The sequence below is a fragment of the Carcharodon carcharias genome, chromosome 4 (genome assembly GCF_017639515.1).
Source record: "Carcharodon carcharias isolate sCarCar2 chromosome 4, sCarCar2.pri, whole genome shotgun sequence".
NCBI classification, from domain to species: Eukaryota; Metazoa; Chordata; class Chondrichthyes; order Lamniformes; family Lamnidae; genus Carcharodon; species Carcharodon carcharias.
In genome coordinates, this window is record NC_054470.1 from 42,409,968 (window position 1) to 42,427,335 (window position 17,368).

The 17,368-nt window shown below is 42.3% G+C and overlaps 1 protein-coding gene across 4 annotated transcripts in view; it reads left to right on the plus strand.

Moving 5' to 3' along the window:
- Positions 1-17,368, plus strand: part of syk (spleen tyrosine kinase) — a 180,346-nt gene that overhangs the window by 137,583 nt on the left and 25,395 nt on the right. For all 4 annotated transcript variants that reach the window (XM_041186174.1, XM_041186172.1, XM_041186175.1 and 1 more), the window contains 5 exons: positions 3,577-3,667; positions 11,259-11,436; positions 12,133-12,336; positions 15,265-15,454; positions 16,572-16,712. In XM_041186174.1, the coding sequence (XP_041042108.1) occupies positions 3,577-3,667; positions 11,259-11,436; positions 12,133-12,336; positions 15,265-15,454; positions 16,572-16,712 (804 nt within the window). The remainder of the gene's footprint in view (positions 1-3,576; positions 3,668-11,258; positions 11,437-12,132; positions 12,337-15,264; positions 15,455-16,571; positions 16,713-17,368) is intronic.

Sequence of the window (17,368 nt, forward strand, 5' to 3'; positions counted from 1 at the left end):
CCGGGTGGAAAGGCTTACACAAAGTTAGATGTGAGTCATGCCTACCAGCAATTGGAATTAGAGAAGGCATCCCAGAAGTTTGTCACCATAAATACACATAAGGAATTATACCAATACACCTGTTTACCTTTTGGCGTATATTTCAAAGAACCATGGAAAGTTTACTACGGGGATTGCCCCATGTTGTAGTTTATTTGGATGATGTTCTCGTGACTGGACTCACTGAAAAGGAACTAGGAAAAAGTTATGAAACGTTTTTCACAGGTGGGGGTGAGATTGAAAAAGGAAAAGTGCACATTCTAGGCAAAAGAGGTAACTTACCTAGGTCACAAGGCCTACATCCACTTGAAGAAGAAGTGGAAGCCATTAAAGAAGCCCTAGGAGTGGCCAGAAAGACTATGGAAATGAGTGCACATCGATTATGTGGGACCTTTTACGGGAACAATGTTTCTACTTATCATAGATGCTCATTCAAAATGGATAGACATATACAAAGTGAGGTCACCCACATCTTCAGCGACCATAGACAAGCTACGACAAAGCTTCGCAATTAATGGACGACCTGAAGTGCTAGTATCAGATAATGGAACATTATTCACAAGTGCTGAATTTAACCGATTTACAAGCCTCAATGGTATTGTTCATGTGAAAACATCTCCATATTGCCCTTCTTCAAATGGACTTGCCAAGAGAACAGTTCAGACAGTCAAATCTGGTAAAAGAAATTGACTTGAGATTTATTAGCGACTAAATTAGCACGATTTTTTTTCCATTGTAGAACCACCCCTCATTTGACAACAGGTGTCACAGCGGAATTGTTGAAGTGCCATCTCCAAACGAGACTGAGCCTAATTATGCCAAACTTGGGGGGAAGGTAGAAAGCAAAGTCAGAAAATGCGACATGATTGTCAGAGTCAGAAAAGAACATTTAATGTAGGAGAGAGAGTATTTGTGAAAAATTTTAGAGAAGGACCAGCATGTTGTTCAATGAAATAAGTGTAACGGGACCTCTTTCCTACCACATGAAAGTTGAAGATCAAGTAATTAGGAGACATGTGGATGCCATAAGAAGAGGGAAAACCAAATATACAGAGATGATACCACCATTCGAGACTGAATCAACATCTGCTGTTGAAAGAATTCAATGGAGTGCAAATGTGTTTGAAGGGCCAACTGTACCTGAAGAGTTGAAGGAACAGATTTACAGATACCCACTGAAGAACCAGATGCTCAGATGACTCCAGTAAAGGAGGTTCCAAATCAAACTTCAGAATCTGTAGAGCTGAGACGTTCTGCACTCATAAGGAAATCCCCAGAGAGACTGACTTTGTAATAATTGATCTGTATAAATAACTTGATGTATTGAAAAAAATTGTAAAATGTATTTTTCATTAAAGGCGGAGGAATATAGTAATCTGATATGTAATATGCCTTTAAGACAAGTGTTGTAATGTAAGATCACATGATCTTAACACCCAATGGCAGAGTAGTGTGGGCTACCTCTGTGGGCAAGTCTTGAGTTAGACACTGAAGAGTGAAGACAGAGTTTTGAGCTGTGATCACACGAGTGTAGCTGCTGAGCTTAGTTTGTAAATAAACAACGTGTTTATTCTAATAATTATCTCCTGATGTTCTCTGTGTCTTTATCAATTTGGTCACCCCAGTACAAGCGTGCAGCCCGGATCCTTTTGCCCCAGCAAACCAAAGGGCACTGGGTCCCACAGGATCTTAATGTTGGTTTACTAGGGTAGAGGGAACAAATGGGTGTGGAATTATTGGGACAGCAGTGCTCTGGATTAGCTGAATTTTGTGGAGGGTGAAAATGGGGAAACCATTAAGGAAAACATTTGAAAATTTATCCCAGTGAATGATAATCATGTGGACAAAGATTTCATCATGATAGAGATGAGATAGAGAAGTGAGTGGTAACATTCAATCATGATAATGAGCTCAGTGTGGCAGAGAACACTTAGCTGTGAGTAAAAGAGACAAATAAGGTTGGACGTTGAATGTTGCAACCATATTGAGTACTCAGAGGCATTATATGTTTGGTATCAGAGATGCACGTATTTTTGGGAGATGAACAAGATAGTTTAGTCAATAATGTGGTGTAAGAGGTTTCAACTAATCCAGAACTACTTGTTGGATTGAGAGTTGAATAGCACAAAAGGGGTTTTAAAGGGATGGGAATAATATTTGAAGAAAAGGAAAGGTGGGATGAAACCAATATGGAACTTTGGTGGTCAGGACTGAATAAGAATAAGGTTGAAGGAGCAGATGGTGGGACAGTTTCTGAATACCATATATTTTATTTTGTGGGAAATAAATTTGATGAGGGCTCAGGGAGAAATTGCAGAATACACAGGGGTGAGGGTGAGTTGGGAAGATGCTAGGAAGATCCATTCCCCACTGTAATATATCCCTGCCAGAGCAGTACTCCACTAGTCCACCAAGAAATTCAGGTGCAACCCTAGTCACAGTGAAGACTTCCCCATTTATGTTGGGCCGTAACTTCTGGTTCCAGGGCAGTGTATCTGGAGGGTTACCCCAAAGATGCACTGGGGAACCACCCCCTCAATCCCAGAGGTTCCCAGGTAAGGTTTACGTGACCAATTGCTTGGAAAGTGCAAACTTCCCCTGGGCAATTGCTCTGCACTGGGAACCATCCGAAAATGTGATTTAAATTGCAAACGTCGGATGGTTCCGACTGTTCCACATCAATAGTTACTCAGGAGAAGTTAGAAGGATTAAAATCACTTCTAACGTCTGGGTAAATATTGTACGGACCCACACTGACTTCCCCATGGGACTTCCCCCACAAAGACTCCCCATGGGATTCCCCCTCCTCCATGGGATTCCCCCTCCTTGGGACTCTTACTCTCCTCCCCACCAATGACCCCCCCCCAATTGGGATTCCTCTCACAAGGCTCGACTCCTGACTTTCACTGCCAAGGCCCAACCTGACCCGACATCCACACCGAGGCCAAACCTGACCCCACACCCGTGAGGCCCAACCTGACCATCAACCCCCCCCCCCACCGATCTACCCTCAATCCTAGGCCCCAGGCACGTGCTGCGCTACCCGGATCACACCCAGCCTGAGTAGGAAAGTTGGGCAAAACAGAATCAAAAAATAATAATTTAGGGAGGAAAGTAGGAATGGAGTGGCAACCTGAATCTGACTGCCATTCTGTGGAAGTTCAGATCCATTATTTTGAACCTGATTTTCAGATTTAACATTTCAGATCAATAAAATGAAACAGGACTAAATTACATCGTGGTAAAGCTCTTCTCAAAATAATCTAGTATTTATTCTTTTAATTATGCTCTGGGTGACGTTTCGCTGGATCTTCCACTTTTTAGTTATTCTACTTCTGCTTTCATCCACTTCTCTACACTGAGCTGGCATATCAGGCATTGACAAGAATTGTGGCACATGCTTTATTTACATGCTTAGAGTGGAACAGTTGTGAAATTTCTTTACCCTTTGTTAACTGTGTTAATAACAATAAACCTCTCACTAACAAATAAATAAATTGATATATGCCCTCCTTATTATTGTTTATATTTGTTTAGAAGTCACCCATGGCTGATCGCTCTGTTAGTGCAGCAACCCTTAACCCATACATGACCAGGCCCAATAGACTGGCTGGAGCAGCAGGAGCAGGTAAGCCATGATATTGTTTTCAAATATTGACCATTACAACTATTTATTCTGCTGTAATAGAAGAAAATAAATGACTGAAATTTTGACTACAGAACCAAAGCACACTTGCAAAAAGATGCAGATGAGGCTGTTTTTACCCTCTTGGCTGGTTTGCATTGGCTATCATGATAGGTTTTCAGAAGGGATGTGCCAAGCTGCAGCACTGCTTATGCTTTACCCTAACCAGAAGGAAAAAAAGCACCTATCTAACTACGTTATAAATCCTTTTTTTTGTCTAACACATGTGAAAATTCATCAGTTTACATAAGAATTTCCATTTCGCAGTACTGAAAAATCTATTCAAGGTTATTGCCTGATATGGAGAACATATTGGACCATAACCTCCAACGAGAGTTGCAAAGTGCTGGCCCATATGAATTAGAAGAAATAAATACCTACTTGACTGATCTTGAAAGTTGCGTGGCCTCTTCCACTCGCCGGAGCTGCTTGGGGCCTGCAGTGAAAGACACCTCGCAGGCCCCAGCGAAGTGTAGCTCCAGCGGATTCATGGAGAACATGCCCCCTTTTTATGGCACTAGCTGCCATAAAGCAGGTAAGTTTAAAGGGCCAGGGAAATTGGCAGTTCAGGGAAATTGGCACGCCAGGGAAACTGGCAGGCCAGGGGAAGGTAAATGTCTAAGGTAACTGGATAGAATTTGAGGGTTGGCGGTGTCTGGGGAGGGTGGGATGGAGTCGGTTGGAAGCCCGGGGGGTGTCGGAAGTCCATGGGGGGTGAGATGAGGCCTGAGGTCAGGGGAAGCTGGGGCTTGGTGGGGGGGTCCGAGGTCTGGAGGGGGTGGATGGCAGTCAGAGTTCCGGGTGTGTCGGACGCTGGGGGGACAGTGATGTTGGAGGTCGGAGGGTGTTGGAGGTTGGGGGGTGGGGGGTGTCAGGGCCAGTGTGTGGGAGAGTTCCGTGGGGTTGGTTTGGTTCTTTACAATAGCTACTCAGAAGTTAGAAGAGGTTTTAATTCTTCTAACTCTTTCTGGGGTAAATATTGGTATAACCCCGGCAGAACCATCTGAAGTTTGTGATTTAAACCGCATTTTTGGATGGTTCTGAGTGCAACAGGGAAAGTGTGCACTTCTGGGCATTTGCTGTACAAACCCTTAACCGGGAACTTATCATAGGGATTCCCCAGTGCATCGTTGTGATAGCCCCCATATCCGACGCTGGGGAACACAGATGTTATAGGCCATTCTCCTCCTGCAGTGACCATGACGCACTTACCTAAAGGGAGAGAACAGGCACAAGTTGGAAGCATCAAATACTCAGGAACCTGCATTGGTGCACAGTGATACTGGAGTTTAACCAACTAAAACAGAACAATATATCAGCAAAGATCATTAATAATCTTCTTGCTGTTTGTCTGGCAAGGGCAATAACTAAATAATGTCACTACAATAGCAGGTCAGAGGCTGGGAATTCTGCAGCAAGTAACCCACCTTCTGATTCCCCTAATACTACCCACCATCTGATTCAGGAGTGTGATGGAATACTCTGCACTTGCCTGGATGTTTGTGGTCCCAACAGCACTCAAGCAGCTCTAGAACAAAGCAGCCCATTTGATCAGCACCCCATCCAAAACCTTAAATGTCCACTCTCTCCACCACCAACATACAGTGGCAGCAGTGTGTACCATATAAAAGATACACTGCAGCAACTTACCAATCCTGCTTTGACTGTAACTCCCAACTTTACAAAAGTAGGGAGGTCATGTTGGAGTTGTATAGAACCTTAGTGAGGCCACAGCTGGAGTACTGTGTGCAGTTCTGGTCACCACATTATAGGAAGGATGTGATTGCACTGGAGGGGGTGCAGAGGAGATTCACCAGGATGTTGCCTGGGATGAAACATTTAAGTTATGAAGAGAGGTTGGATAGACTTGAGTTGTTTTCGTTGGAGCAGAGAAGACTGAAGGGCGACCTGATCGAGGTGTACAAGATTATGAGGGGCATGGACAGGGTGGATAGGGAACAGCTGTTCCCCTTAGTTGAAGGGTCAGTCACAAGGGGGCATAAGTTCAAGTTGAGGGGTAAGAGGTTTAGGGGGGATGTGAGGAAAAGCTTTTTTACCCAGAGGGTGGTTACGGTCTGGAATGCGCTGCCTGGGAGGGTGGTGGAGGCGGGTTGCCTCACATCCTTTAAAAAGTACCTGGATGGAGCACTTGGCATGTCATAATGTTCAAGGCTATGAGCCAAGTGCTGGTAAATGGGGTTAGGTAGGTAGGTCAGGTGTTTCTCATGTGTTGGTGCAGACTTGATGGGCCGAAGGACCACTTCTGTACTCTGTGATTCTGGGGCCTCTATCCCTAGAAGGACAAGGGTAGCAGATGCATGGTAACACCATCACCTGCAAGTTCCCCTCCAAACCACACATCATCCTGAGTTGGAAATATATCACTGTGTCTTCATTGTTGTTGGCTCAAAATCCTGGAACTGCCTTCCCAACAGTGCTGTGGCCCGGTGTGTGGGGTGGGTTGGGGTGGGGGGGGGGTTGCGGTGGCGCGGCGGCGAAGGGGATGGGAGTATTCACATGAGGGAAGATTTGGAAAGTTAAAAAGAAAGGACGAAGCAATAGTGCAGAGTATTGATAAGGATAATGGTAACCATAGTGTGACAGGAAGGGACAGAGCTTACAAACATAAGAATGCACCAACAAATAAGGTTAGTGTAGGGAAAATGGTAAAAAGACAGAATTAAAGGCTCTTTATCTGAATGCACACAGCATTCATAACAGGATGGATGAATTTATAGCACAAATAGAAATAAATGAGTATGATATCACAGCTATTACAGAGGCATGGTTACAAAGTGAACACGGCTGAGACCTGAATATTCAGGAGTATTTGACATTCCAGAAGAACAGGAAGAAGGAGAAAGGAAGTAGGGTGGTTGTCTTAATAAAGGATGAGATCAGACAGGAGTGAGAAATGACCTTGGTTCAGAAATTCAAGATGAGGAACCAGTTTGGATGGAGATGAGAAATAGCAAAGAAAACAAGTTGCTGCTGGGAGTAGCTTATAGACCGCCTAACAGTAGCTACACTGTACAACAGAGTATAAATCAAGAAATAATGGAGGCCTGTGAAAAAGATACTGCAATAATCATTAAACCTAAATAAAGGCAATTATGAGAGTATGAAGACAGAGTTAGCTAAAGTGAACTGGGAAAATAGGCTAAAAGATAAGATGGTGGAAATGCAGTGACAGGCATTTAAGGAGATAGTTCAGAACTCTCCACAAAGATATATTCCATTGAAAAAGAAAGACTCTATGAGAAGCATCTACCATCTGTGGCTAACAGAGGAAGTTAAGGATAGTATCAAATTCAAAGAAAATATGTAGATTAGTGGTAGGCCAGAAGATCGAGAAAAAATGAGAAACCAGCAAAGCATGACTTAAAACATAATAGAGGGAGAAATTAGGGTATTGGAGAATACTAATAAGAAATATAAAAACAGAAAGTAAAAGCTTTCCTAAGTTTATAAAAAGGAAAAGAGTGGCTAAGTGTTAGTCCCTTAGAGGATGAGATTGGGGAAGGCAGAGACTTTGAACAAGTATTTTATATTTGCCTTCACTGTAGAAGACACAAAAAGCATTTCAAGAATAGAGCGCACAGATCTCCCTGAGGCCAAGTGCTGCCTCAGGGGGTTCGGCTTGGAATTAAAATTTGTAATACAAATGATAAAAAAAATTTCCCTGACATGCCTTCTTATGTGACACTGTCACATGAGTTGGGACATGTCCATAACTTTTATTGAAACCTTTAATAAAAATTTAAATAGCCTCATGAAACCTCATACCGCCCTTGGATGAGGTTTCATGCTTTTTCCAAAGTCCACCAGGGCTCCCAGCCTGCCCACCAACATTAAGGTTGGACGGGCAGGTCCATTAATGAGGTTAATTAGTTTTTCAATGGCCTCAATAAGCTGTTGACAGGTCAGCGGGTGTGCAGCTGACTTGGCTGCGCCCCTGCTGACCTGAAAATGGAAATAACACAGAGTGACGTCGGGAGTTCCACCCGACATCATCCTGTGTCATTTTATGCGTCAGTGAGCGGACCCCATCCCCGCTCACCGACTGGAAGATCCTGCCCAAACTGTTACTAGTGGAATGCCACAAGGATCAGTGCTGGGGCCTCAACTATTTATGGTGTATGTTACTGACTTGGATGAAGGGACTGACTATATTGTAGCTCAGTTTGCTGATGATACAAAGATAGGTAGGAAAGCAAGTTGTGAGAAGGATACAAAGAGTCTGCAAAGGGATTTAGATAGGTTAAGTGAGTGGGCAAAAGTTTGGAAGATGTAGTGTAATGTGGGAAGATGTGTGCTTGACCACTTTGGCATGAAGAATAGAAAAGCAAAATATTATGTAAATTGAGAGAGATTGCATAATGCTGAGGTACAGAGGGATCAGGATGTCCTGGTACATAAATCACAAAACATTAGCTTGCAGGTACATTAAGTAATTAGGAAGGCAAATGGAATGTTGACTTTTTAAATTCATTTACGGGATGTGAGCGTCACTGGTGAAGCCAGCATTTATTGCTCATCCCTAATTGCCCTTGGGAAGGTGGTGGTGAGCTGCCTTTTTGAATCACTACAGTCCATGTGGTGTAGACATACCCACAGTGCTGATAGGGAGAGAGTTCCAGAAGTTGACCTACTGACAGTGAAGGAACGGCAATATATTTCTAAGTCAGGATGGTGAGTGGCTTAGAGGAGAACTTGCATGGGGTCGTGTTCTCATGTATCTGCTGCATCTTCTAGATGGTAATGGTCATGGGTTTGGAAGGTGCTGCCTAAGGAGTCTTGGTGAGTTTCTGTAGTGTATCTTGTAGATGGTACACACTGCTGCCACTGTGCAACGGTGGTGGAGGGAGTGAATGTTTGTGGAAGCTATGCCAAACAAGCAGGCTGCTTTGCCCAGGTGTCACACTTCTTGACTGTTGTTGGAGCTGCACTCATCCAGGCAAGTGGAGAGTATTCCATCACACTTGTGTACAAGGCTTGTGCCTTGTAGATGGTGGACAGGCTCTGGGGAGTCAGGAGTTACTCACTGCAGGATTCCCAGCCTCTGACCTGCTGTCATAGCCACAGTATTTATACGGCTAGTCCAATTCAGTTTCTGGTCAACGTTAACCCCCAGGATGTTGATAGTGGGGGATTCAGTGATGGCAATGCCATTGAATGTCAAGGGGTGATGGTTGGATTCTCTCTTGTTGGAGATGGTCATTGTCTGGCACTTGTGTGGCATGAACGTTACTTGCCACTTGTCAGCCCAAGCCTGGATATTGTCCAGGTCTTGCTGCATTTGGACATGAACTGCTTCAGTGTCTGAAGAGCCACACATGGTGCTGAACATTGTGCAATTATCCTCACGTCTGACCTTATGATAGAAGGAAGTTCATTGATGAGCAGCTGAAGATAGTTGGGCCTAGGACACTACCCTGAGGAACTCTTGCAGTGATATCCTGGAACTGTGGTGACTGACCTCCAACAACCTCAACCATTTTCCTTTGTGCTAGGTATGATTCCAACCAGCGGAGAGTTTACCCCTGATTCCCATTGACTCCAGTTTTGCTAGCGCTCCTTGATGCCACACTCAGTACAATGCTGCCTTGATGTCAAGGGCAGTCACCCTCACCTCAGGTGTTCAGCTCTTTTGTCCATTTTTGAACCAAGGCTGTAATGAAGTCAGAAGCTGAGTGTCCCTGGCGTAATCCAAACTGAGCATCAGTGAGCAGGTTATTGCTAAGCAAGTGCCACTTGATAGCACTGTTGATGACCCCTTCCACCTTCATTGCAAGGGAGCTTAAAAGTAGTGAAGTCTTGCTACAAAACTGCCAGGGCATTGATGAGACCACACCTGGAGTACTGTATACAACTTTAGTCTCCTTTCTTCAGGAAGGATGTACTTGCATTGGAAGCAGTTTACAGAAGGTTCACTAGGCTGATTCCTGGGATGAACTTATGAGGATAATTTGAGCAGGTTTGGCCTATATTCATTAGAATTTAGAAGAATGAGAGGTGATCTTATTGAAACATAGAAGATTCTGATGGGGCGTGGCAAGATAGATGCTCTGAGGATGTCTCCCATTGTGGGAGAATCTAGATCTAGGGAGCACGGTTTAAAAATACAGGCTCTTCCATTTAAGACAGAGATGAAGAGGAATTTTCTCTCTGAGGGTCATTAGTGTTCAGAATTCCCTTCTACAGAGAGCAGTGGAGGCTGGGTCATTGAATATAGTCAAGGCTGAGTTAGATTTTTGATCTGTAAGGGAGTCAAGGGTATCCGGTCAGGCAGGAAAGTCAACTTAAGGTCATAATCAGATCAGGCATGATCTTATTGAATGCTGGAGCAGGCTCAAGTGGTCAAATGGTGTCCTCCTCCCATTTCTTATGATGACCTTATGTTCTGATGGAATGCAATAGTTCAAGAAGATGACTCACCACCGCCTCCTAAATTGCAATTAGGAATGGGCAACAAAAGCTGGCCTTCCCAGTGATACTCACATCCCTTGAAAGAATAAAAGAAGATTCCTATCGATGAGCTGGTTGACTAGTCAATCTTAGTCATGTACTAGAATATTGCATCCTGCTGGCCTCAGGTGTCAGGTTACTACATATGCTGCACTGATGTGATTTGATTCAAGCCTTTCATTGCATGGATTAAATTATCATTCTTGGCATGATGGGGATTTTATAATTCATTTTTTTTACTTTCAAAACATCCTGATTTAAATTAAAATGTTCCATTCTTTTTGTGTCTCTGCAACATGTCCATGGAAGGGGAATCAGAAAAATGGGATGGGATTTTAGCTTATTCAAAACCCACCCACTTACACAGCTTTAAAATTGGGATCATGGGTTTGTCAATATCATTCTTTCTTCAAGTAAAGCACCCAGTGGTTTTTCTTCCAATGCCCCTATTCCCATCAGCAGCCCCAGCAACCATGGGTGAGTATTTTTTCTCTAGTCTGTGCCTCCACTAACTGTGCTGCCTGGTAATAAGAACTTGCTGAATGGAGAATTATGAGCATAAATCACAACCCACATTCCATGGTATTGTTTTATGCATGCTAGACAAATAGTTTAAAAATAAGTAAAGGAGGAAGTTACCTGCCTATAATATTTGTTTTATCCTCAGAAATGATGGTTAAATGGTGACTTGAACCAGCAAGACATTTCTGATACTAAACACACTTGGGGGATGGAATTTCCATGATTTCCTGTTGTCCATCATAACTTCAATAGAAGACCCAAAGAGACCTGACTTTTCTGATGAAGTCAAGTGGTTTGGAGAACCCCCACAGAAATTCCCTTTTACAGTCAACTAACCAATCAGCTCTTTTTTAACCTTAGAAATGGCGCTGTTTGTCAAAAATCCAACAATTAAAGCATAGCATGTACATATTCAAAGGTATCAGAGACCATAATGTGAGCATTATAACTTGGTGCTGCCAAATCACCCTACTGTAAAAATAATAACTGCAGCACACTGGGTAAACATAATAACAGCATTGAATACATCTCTGTCATAATGCAGGTACTCAAAGAGATGCCATGCCAATGGATACCAATGTCTATGAAAGTCCATATGCCGACCCTGATGAGCTGCAGGAAAAGACGCTATACTTGAAAAATGATTGCCTTATATTGGAAGAAAAGGAGCTTGGGTCTGGTAACTTTGGTACAGTAAAGAAAGGAGTCTACAAAATGAGGAAGTAAGAATTTCTGAGTTAGATGAAACGTGCTGACATGAGATAAATACAAAGAATGCAAGATAAAAGATATCTCTAGGTTCCTAATGGTTATATTTTAGCTAGCTAAAGGGCTGTCACTAGATCACTTAATTCTCAAGGTCTGTCAGATGTGTCCTCTGCAAATCAAATTAGCAAGTAACAAAAACAAAAATTTTTGGAGAAAGAGTCATACGGACTCGAAATGTTAACTCTGTGTTCCTCTCCACAGATGCTGTCAGACCTGCTGAGTTTTTCCAGCAATTTTTGTTTTTGTTTCAGATTTCCAGCATCTGCAGTATTTTGCTTTTAAATTAACAAGTAAAGCATGTAAGCACTAAATAGGGTTTAATCAAACAATTTATTACAATAGGTAATAAATTATTTTAAATCATATTTTCATGATTAAAAAGGAAAATGCAACATTGCATTATCTTAATAATGTCATTATTAGGGTGATTGGTTTATGGAGATCAAATAGATCAAAATTGGCAACACACCTTTCCCAAGAAGTTTGCAACCTTATTCACTGCAGTTAAATTTTGACAAGTTGCAGCAGGCTTTCTGACACCTTGTCAATTTCCACCCTTTTAACCCCACCTCCCCACACCACCTGTTCCCAAGACCACATGCCTCTACAAGTTAAATTTCACCCCATTGTTTTTTGATTTGTTTTAACAGGAAAAATATAAGTGTAGCAGTAAAAGTGTTGAAGAGTGATGATCCTGCAGTAAAGGATGAGCTGATGAAGGAGGCAAACTTCATGCATCAGCTTGATAACCCTTACATTGTCCGCATGATTGGCATATGTGAATGGGAGTGTTTGATGCTGGTGATGGAACTCGCAGAACAAGGCCAACTGAACAAATTTCTACAGGCTCACAGGTGAGTCCAATTTTTCTTTCTATGTTGTGCTGTTTCAGTTTATAACAAGTCACTCAAATAGTTGCCTGCAGGTTTGGCGGCATGAAGGTTTTCAATCACATATTCAAGTGCAGTATTTTGCAGATCTGCAATGTCATTAATTTCACATGGTTAATCTGGATTACTCTGGTTCTGAATCTGAATAAAATGAATCCCAAATATCAAACCCTATTACATTTGTTCCTTGTAAGGAATATTATTATTGAATAGCCAAATAGTATTCACGCAGCAATCCTGAATATATCACACAGTGCAATAAACAGGCCATATATAATCAAAGTTCCCTTTAAGATGCCTTTAAGATGATACCACTTCTCTTGACGACCCCACTGTTATTAAATTATCCGGACTGCTTGTTCTACTTCCAGTACTGGATATGCAGAAATTTTTCCCAATTAAATATTGGGATGATCAAAGCCATCATCTTCAGTTCCCACCATAAGCTCTGTTCCCTGGCCTCCAACTCTCTCCGTCTCCCTGACAGCTGTCTAAGGCTGAACGAGGCTGTTTGCAACCCTGGAGTCATATTTGACCCTGAGGTGGGCTTCCAATAACACATCCACACCATTACTAAGACCACCTATTTCCACATTGGTAACGTCGTCCAACCCCACCTCTGCCTCAGCTCCTCTTCTGCTGAAACCCTTACCCATGGGCTGAACTTTTCATCCCGCAGGCAGGCGTGCACCCGACCCGAATGGGAGTGAAATAGTGCACAGTGACACTGGGCGAGCGTCCCAATGTCATCTTACACTCTCACGATCCTTTGGTCGGCGGAATTGTGCGAGAAGCGGCAGCACACCCACTGACAATTAATAGGCCAATTAAGGCCCTTAAGTAAATAATTAAGCTGCATTTTTCACTGCTCGCTCAACCATTCGGCCTTTGCATTTTTAACGAAACCTCATCCACGGGCAGGATGAGGTATCCAACGCTTACTACAAAAAATAATAAAAATTTTTGAACATCCTTTTTTACACGTCCCTCTTCATGTGACTGAGCCACATGTGGGAACATGTTTATCTCACATTTAAAAAGTTTATTTTCGTATTTAAAACCGCTCAGTTCCCTGAGGCAGCTCTGTGCCTTCAGGGAGCTGTCAGTGTGTGCCGCCCCATGCATGTGCACACTTTAGTGCTCACGCTTCTCCCGCCCCCATCCCCACGCTGAAGCTCTTAGCGTGCCTTTCACGCTGGCAGGCCGTTAATTGGCCAACCAGCCAATCACTGACGGCGGTCAGTCTCGCGGCCATTCCTGGGCTCGCCCGCCGTGTCCACCCGACGAGGGGAAAATCCTCCCCCGTGTGTTTATTACTTCTAGCCTTGACAATCTGACACATGCCTAGCAGGCCTCCTGCTTTCTACCCTTCATAAACCTGAGGTCATTCAAAACTCTGGTTCCCATTTCTTCACGCTCACCAAGTTACCCTTTCACAAAATTCTGATGAACCATTAACCTTTGCTCACTGACCTACATTGGTTCCCAGTTAAGCATTGTTTCCAAATCCCTCCCTTGTTGATCTCTCTGAACTCCTCCAATTCCACAAACCCCCAAGATACCTGTGGCAGTTCAAGATATCTGTGGCATCTTGATCACCCTCGATTTTAATTACAGCACCATTGGCGGCTGTGCCTTCAGTTGCTTAGGTCCTAAGCTCTGGAATTTTCTTCTTAAACATCGCTACCCCTCTTTCCTCCTTTAAGACTTTTGTTAAAACCTATCTAATTGACAAAGCTCTGATCATCTGACCTAATATTCCTTAGGTGCTTTGGTGTCAAATTTTGTTTTATAATGCTCCTGTGTAATGTGTTGGGACATGTTATTGTGTTAAAGGCACTATATTGCTGTCGTTAAGATGTGCTTTTGCACGACCATACAACAATCTTAAAGGGATCCCGCAGTGCAACAAACCATGCAAAACAAAGAAAAATTAGAGTACTTAGCAAAATACAAAACAACACTTATGAAAAATTAGGTATTTTGACAAGTCAACTCTGCGCACCCTCCTCCTGATGCACTGCTCAGCTATTTAAAGTACAAAGCAGAAGAGCACACATTGTTAACAGATCACAGTAACTAGTTACGTTGATTATTGCAGGTCCTGATACATTATGGGTTCAAAGACTGCATTTAACAACAAGTTCAGACTCTCTCCCAACTCTACTTGTGTTCAAAGCAAATGAAAGTTGCCATAGGTAGGCCTTCATTTGCCGTACTTTGGAACTTGTATTCTTATGTGTGCCTTGATCGTGGGTAACAAGCCACAGGATTAACAATTGTACTTTTACTGTGACATTTTGCACTGTTTTGTCAAATAACCAGTCTTGGATGAGCAACAGTTTCCTCCAGTTAAACAGTGGGAAGGCTGAAGGAATCATCCTTGGTCCCCACTACAAACTCTTTTCCCTACCAAATCCATTGCCTGTCCTGGCTGAAAATGATTGCTTTTAATCTTGACCCCCAGTTCAACTCAGAGTGGTATTGCTGACCCAATAAACTGAGCCCACTTCCACTTTCAAAACATGGCTCACCTCAGCTCCTGTTTCAGCCCCATCCTTGCCTTTGTCACCTCCCTATTCAACTATTCCACAGTCATCATGTCCAAAATCATAACTTTCCAACATCAGTAAAACTTCCACCATATCTAAAACTCTGTTACCTGATCTTCTCCTGCACCATATCCTACTCCTACATCACCTCTGCACAAAAGCAAAAAAAAATTCAAGAAACTAGCAATAAAAATACAAAATCTGACGTGCACAAGTAGGAAAATCTGCTGTTAGGATCTGAGTGTTGTAATCCTTGTAATTTATGTAATTCTTTGATGATGAAGCTATTTTGTTTTAGCTACTCAAACAACATTTTAATAAAAATATCTTACATTTTCAGAGATGTTAGTGTAACCAACATAGTTGAATTAGTACATCAAGTGTCCATGGGTATGAAGTACTTGGAAGAGAAAAACTATGTTCACAGGGATTTGGCTGCAAGGAATGTTCTTCTCGTAACTCAGCATTATGCTAAAATCAGTGACTTTGGCCTGTCGAAGGCCATAAACTCTGAGGAGAATTACTACAAGGTAAGTTGTAAGCAAATATTTTTCTGATTTCAACCATTCCTAAGTATCATTGATGATTACTTATTTCACTGACTTGAAATTCAAATCTCTGTGTGGCATAATATGAAACCTACAGTAGCTTCTGGCTGGTTTGAAAGTTTATCAATTCTTGGAGAAAACTTTTATATTCTGCAAACTGAGGTATTTCTCACTTGTGTAATGGATCAGTCACCTTTAAAAAAAACATGCCTGTCTATATATACGCATTTGAATGTTTTGAGTTTATATTTGCAATTCCTCCACAGTTATGCCCGATGTGGCTTTGCAGTTTGCTCAAGCCCTATATTCTAGCGTACACAGCCTGCACTTCCTGCTATAACTTCATTTGCGTCCCTGCACCACCCCTAACCCCACTTCCTCCACCTCCATTTTTAGTGATGAAGCTTTCAACTGGCTTGATCTTAACATTCTTCTATCCTCTTCTAAAACTCTTCTGTTTTCTGCGCTGTAACAATTCTCCAAATCTGTGATTTGCTAGCTTTTTACCAATCTACCTCCTCTGAACCTATTCTTTTGACCTTGTCTTCAAGCACTTTCCCAGCTCTTCTCCTACCACTGCTCAGCATCTACTTTGCCTTGGGTGCTTAGGCTGTTGATTTTGTGTTCAACCCAGTTCAGATTGTAAAAATAGAGTATAATGGGAGATTGAAAAAGACCAGAAGGAATAACCAATAAAGGAAATAAAATATTCATCTTAGTCTTGTGGTGAAATTGAGCCCACTTTTAAGTTTCTGATGAAGGCACATTGGATCAAGAATTCATCTAGTCACTGAATATAATATGTTCCATTCATGAACTTCAACGTGTCTCATATAGGCTAATGATAATCTTATCCTATACTCCTGATCAGTTCAGTCCCTGAGCACCCACTGCTACCATCTTCATTTCTCAGGTTAAACAGCGGCAGTGTGAAGAACATCCAATTCAAAATAATTGGTGCTCAGGAACAACGTTATGCAGCAATAAAATGCAGCATAGAAAAATAAGTGAATATTATGATATGGCGTTTTATTTTGGTAAGAATATTGAATGCTACAAAATTAAAACAGTTCTTCCTTTCCTTTTAAATTCATTATAGGCCAAAAGTACAGGCAAATGGCCAATAAAGTGGTACTCACCAGAATCCATTAACTACTTCAAGTTTTCCAGCAAAAGTGATGTCTGGAGTTTTGGTGTGATGATGTGGGAAGCATTTTCCTATGGCATGAAGCCATACAAAGTAAGTTTCCTTTCCCTCTAATACAATATAATATTGTTGCCCCTATCATGCCAGTGCACACTTCCACCAACTGAAATCAAAGGTGTCATAGAATACTGGGTTGTCGTAGTATTATTAAAATCAGTGTTGCTATTTATAACAAATATTGTAATAAATTGAATTATTCTTTAGCCTTTTTTTGTAAGGTTCACACACATGAACAATGTAGGAACATACAAATGGGACTGGGAAATTCAACCCCTCAAGTGTATTCCACCACTCAATGAGATCATGGTTGATCTGTGTCATAACTCCATCAATCCACCTTAGCTCCATGTCTATTAATACAGATGACTAGAAAAAAACCTGTCAATCTCAGATTTAAAATTAGTGATAAAGCTAGCATCTACTGGTTTTTGTGGGAGAGAATTCCATACTTGTACCACTGATGGTGGCTAGGCTGGGGTGATGTTAGGCCCTTCTGCCCTCTAATCTCCAGGCTGTGCATCCTGTGGCACTTTGCCAAGAGCGCTTCCCCTCCACCAAAATATATAAATTCACACCTGCAGGGTCCATGTCACAATCCAGGAGTGGGTTCCCTGTGTGGGCCCCAATAATCCTAAACCAATACGTATAACCCTTCAGAGCACTATTAGCCACCATTCCCTTGATTGGCA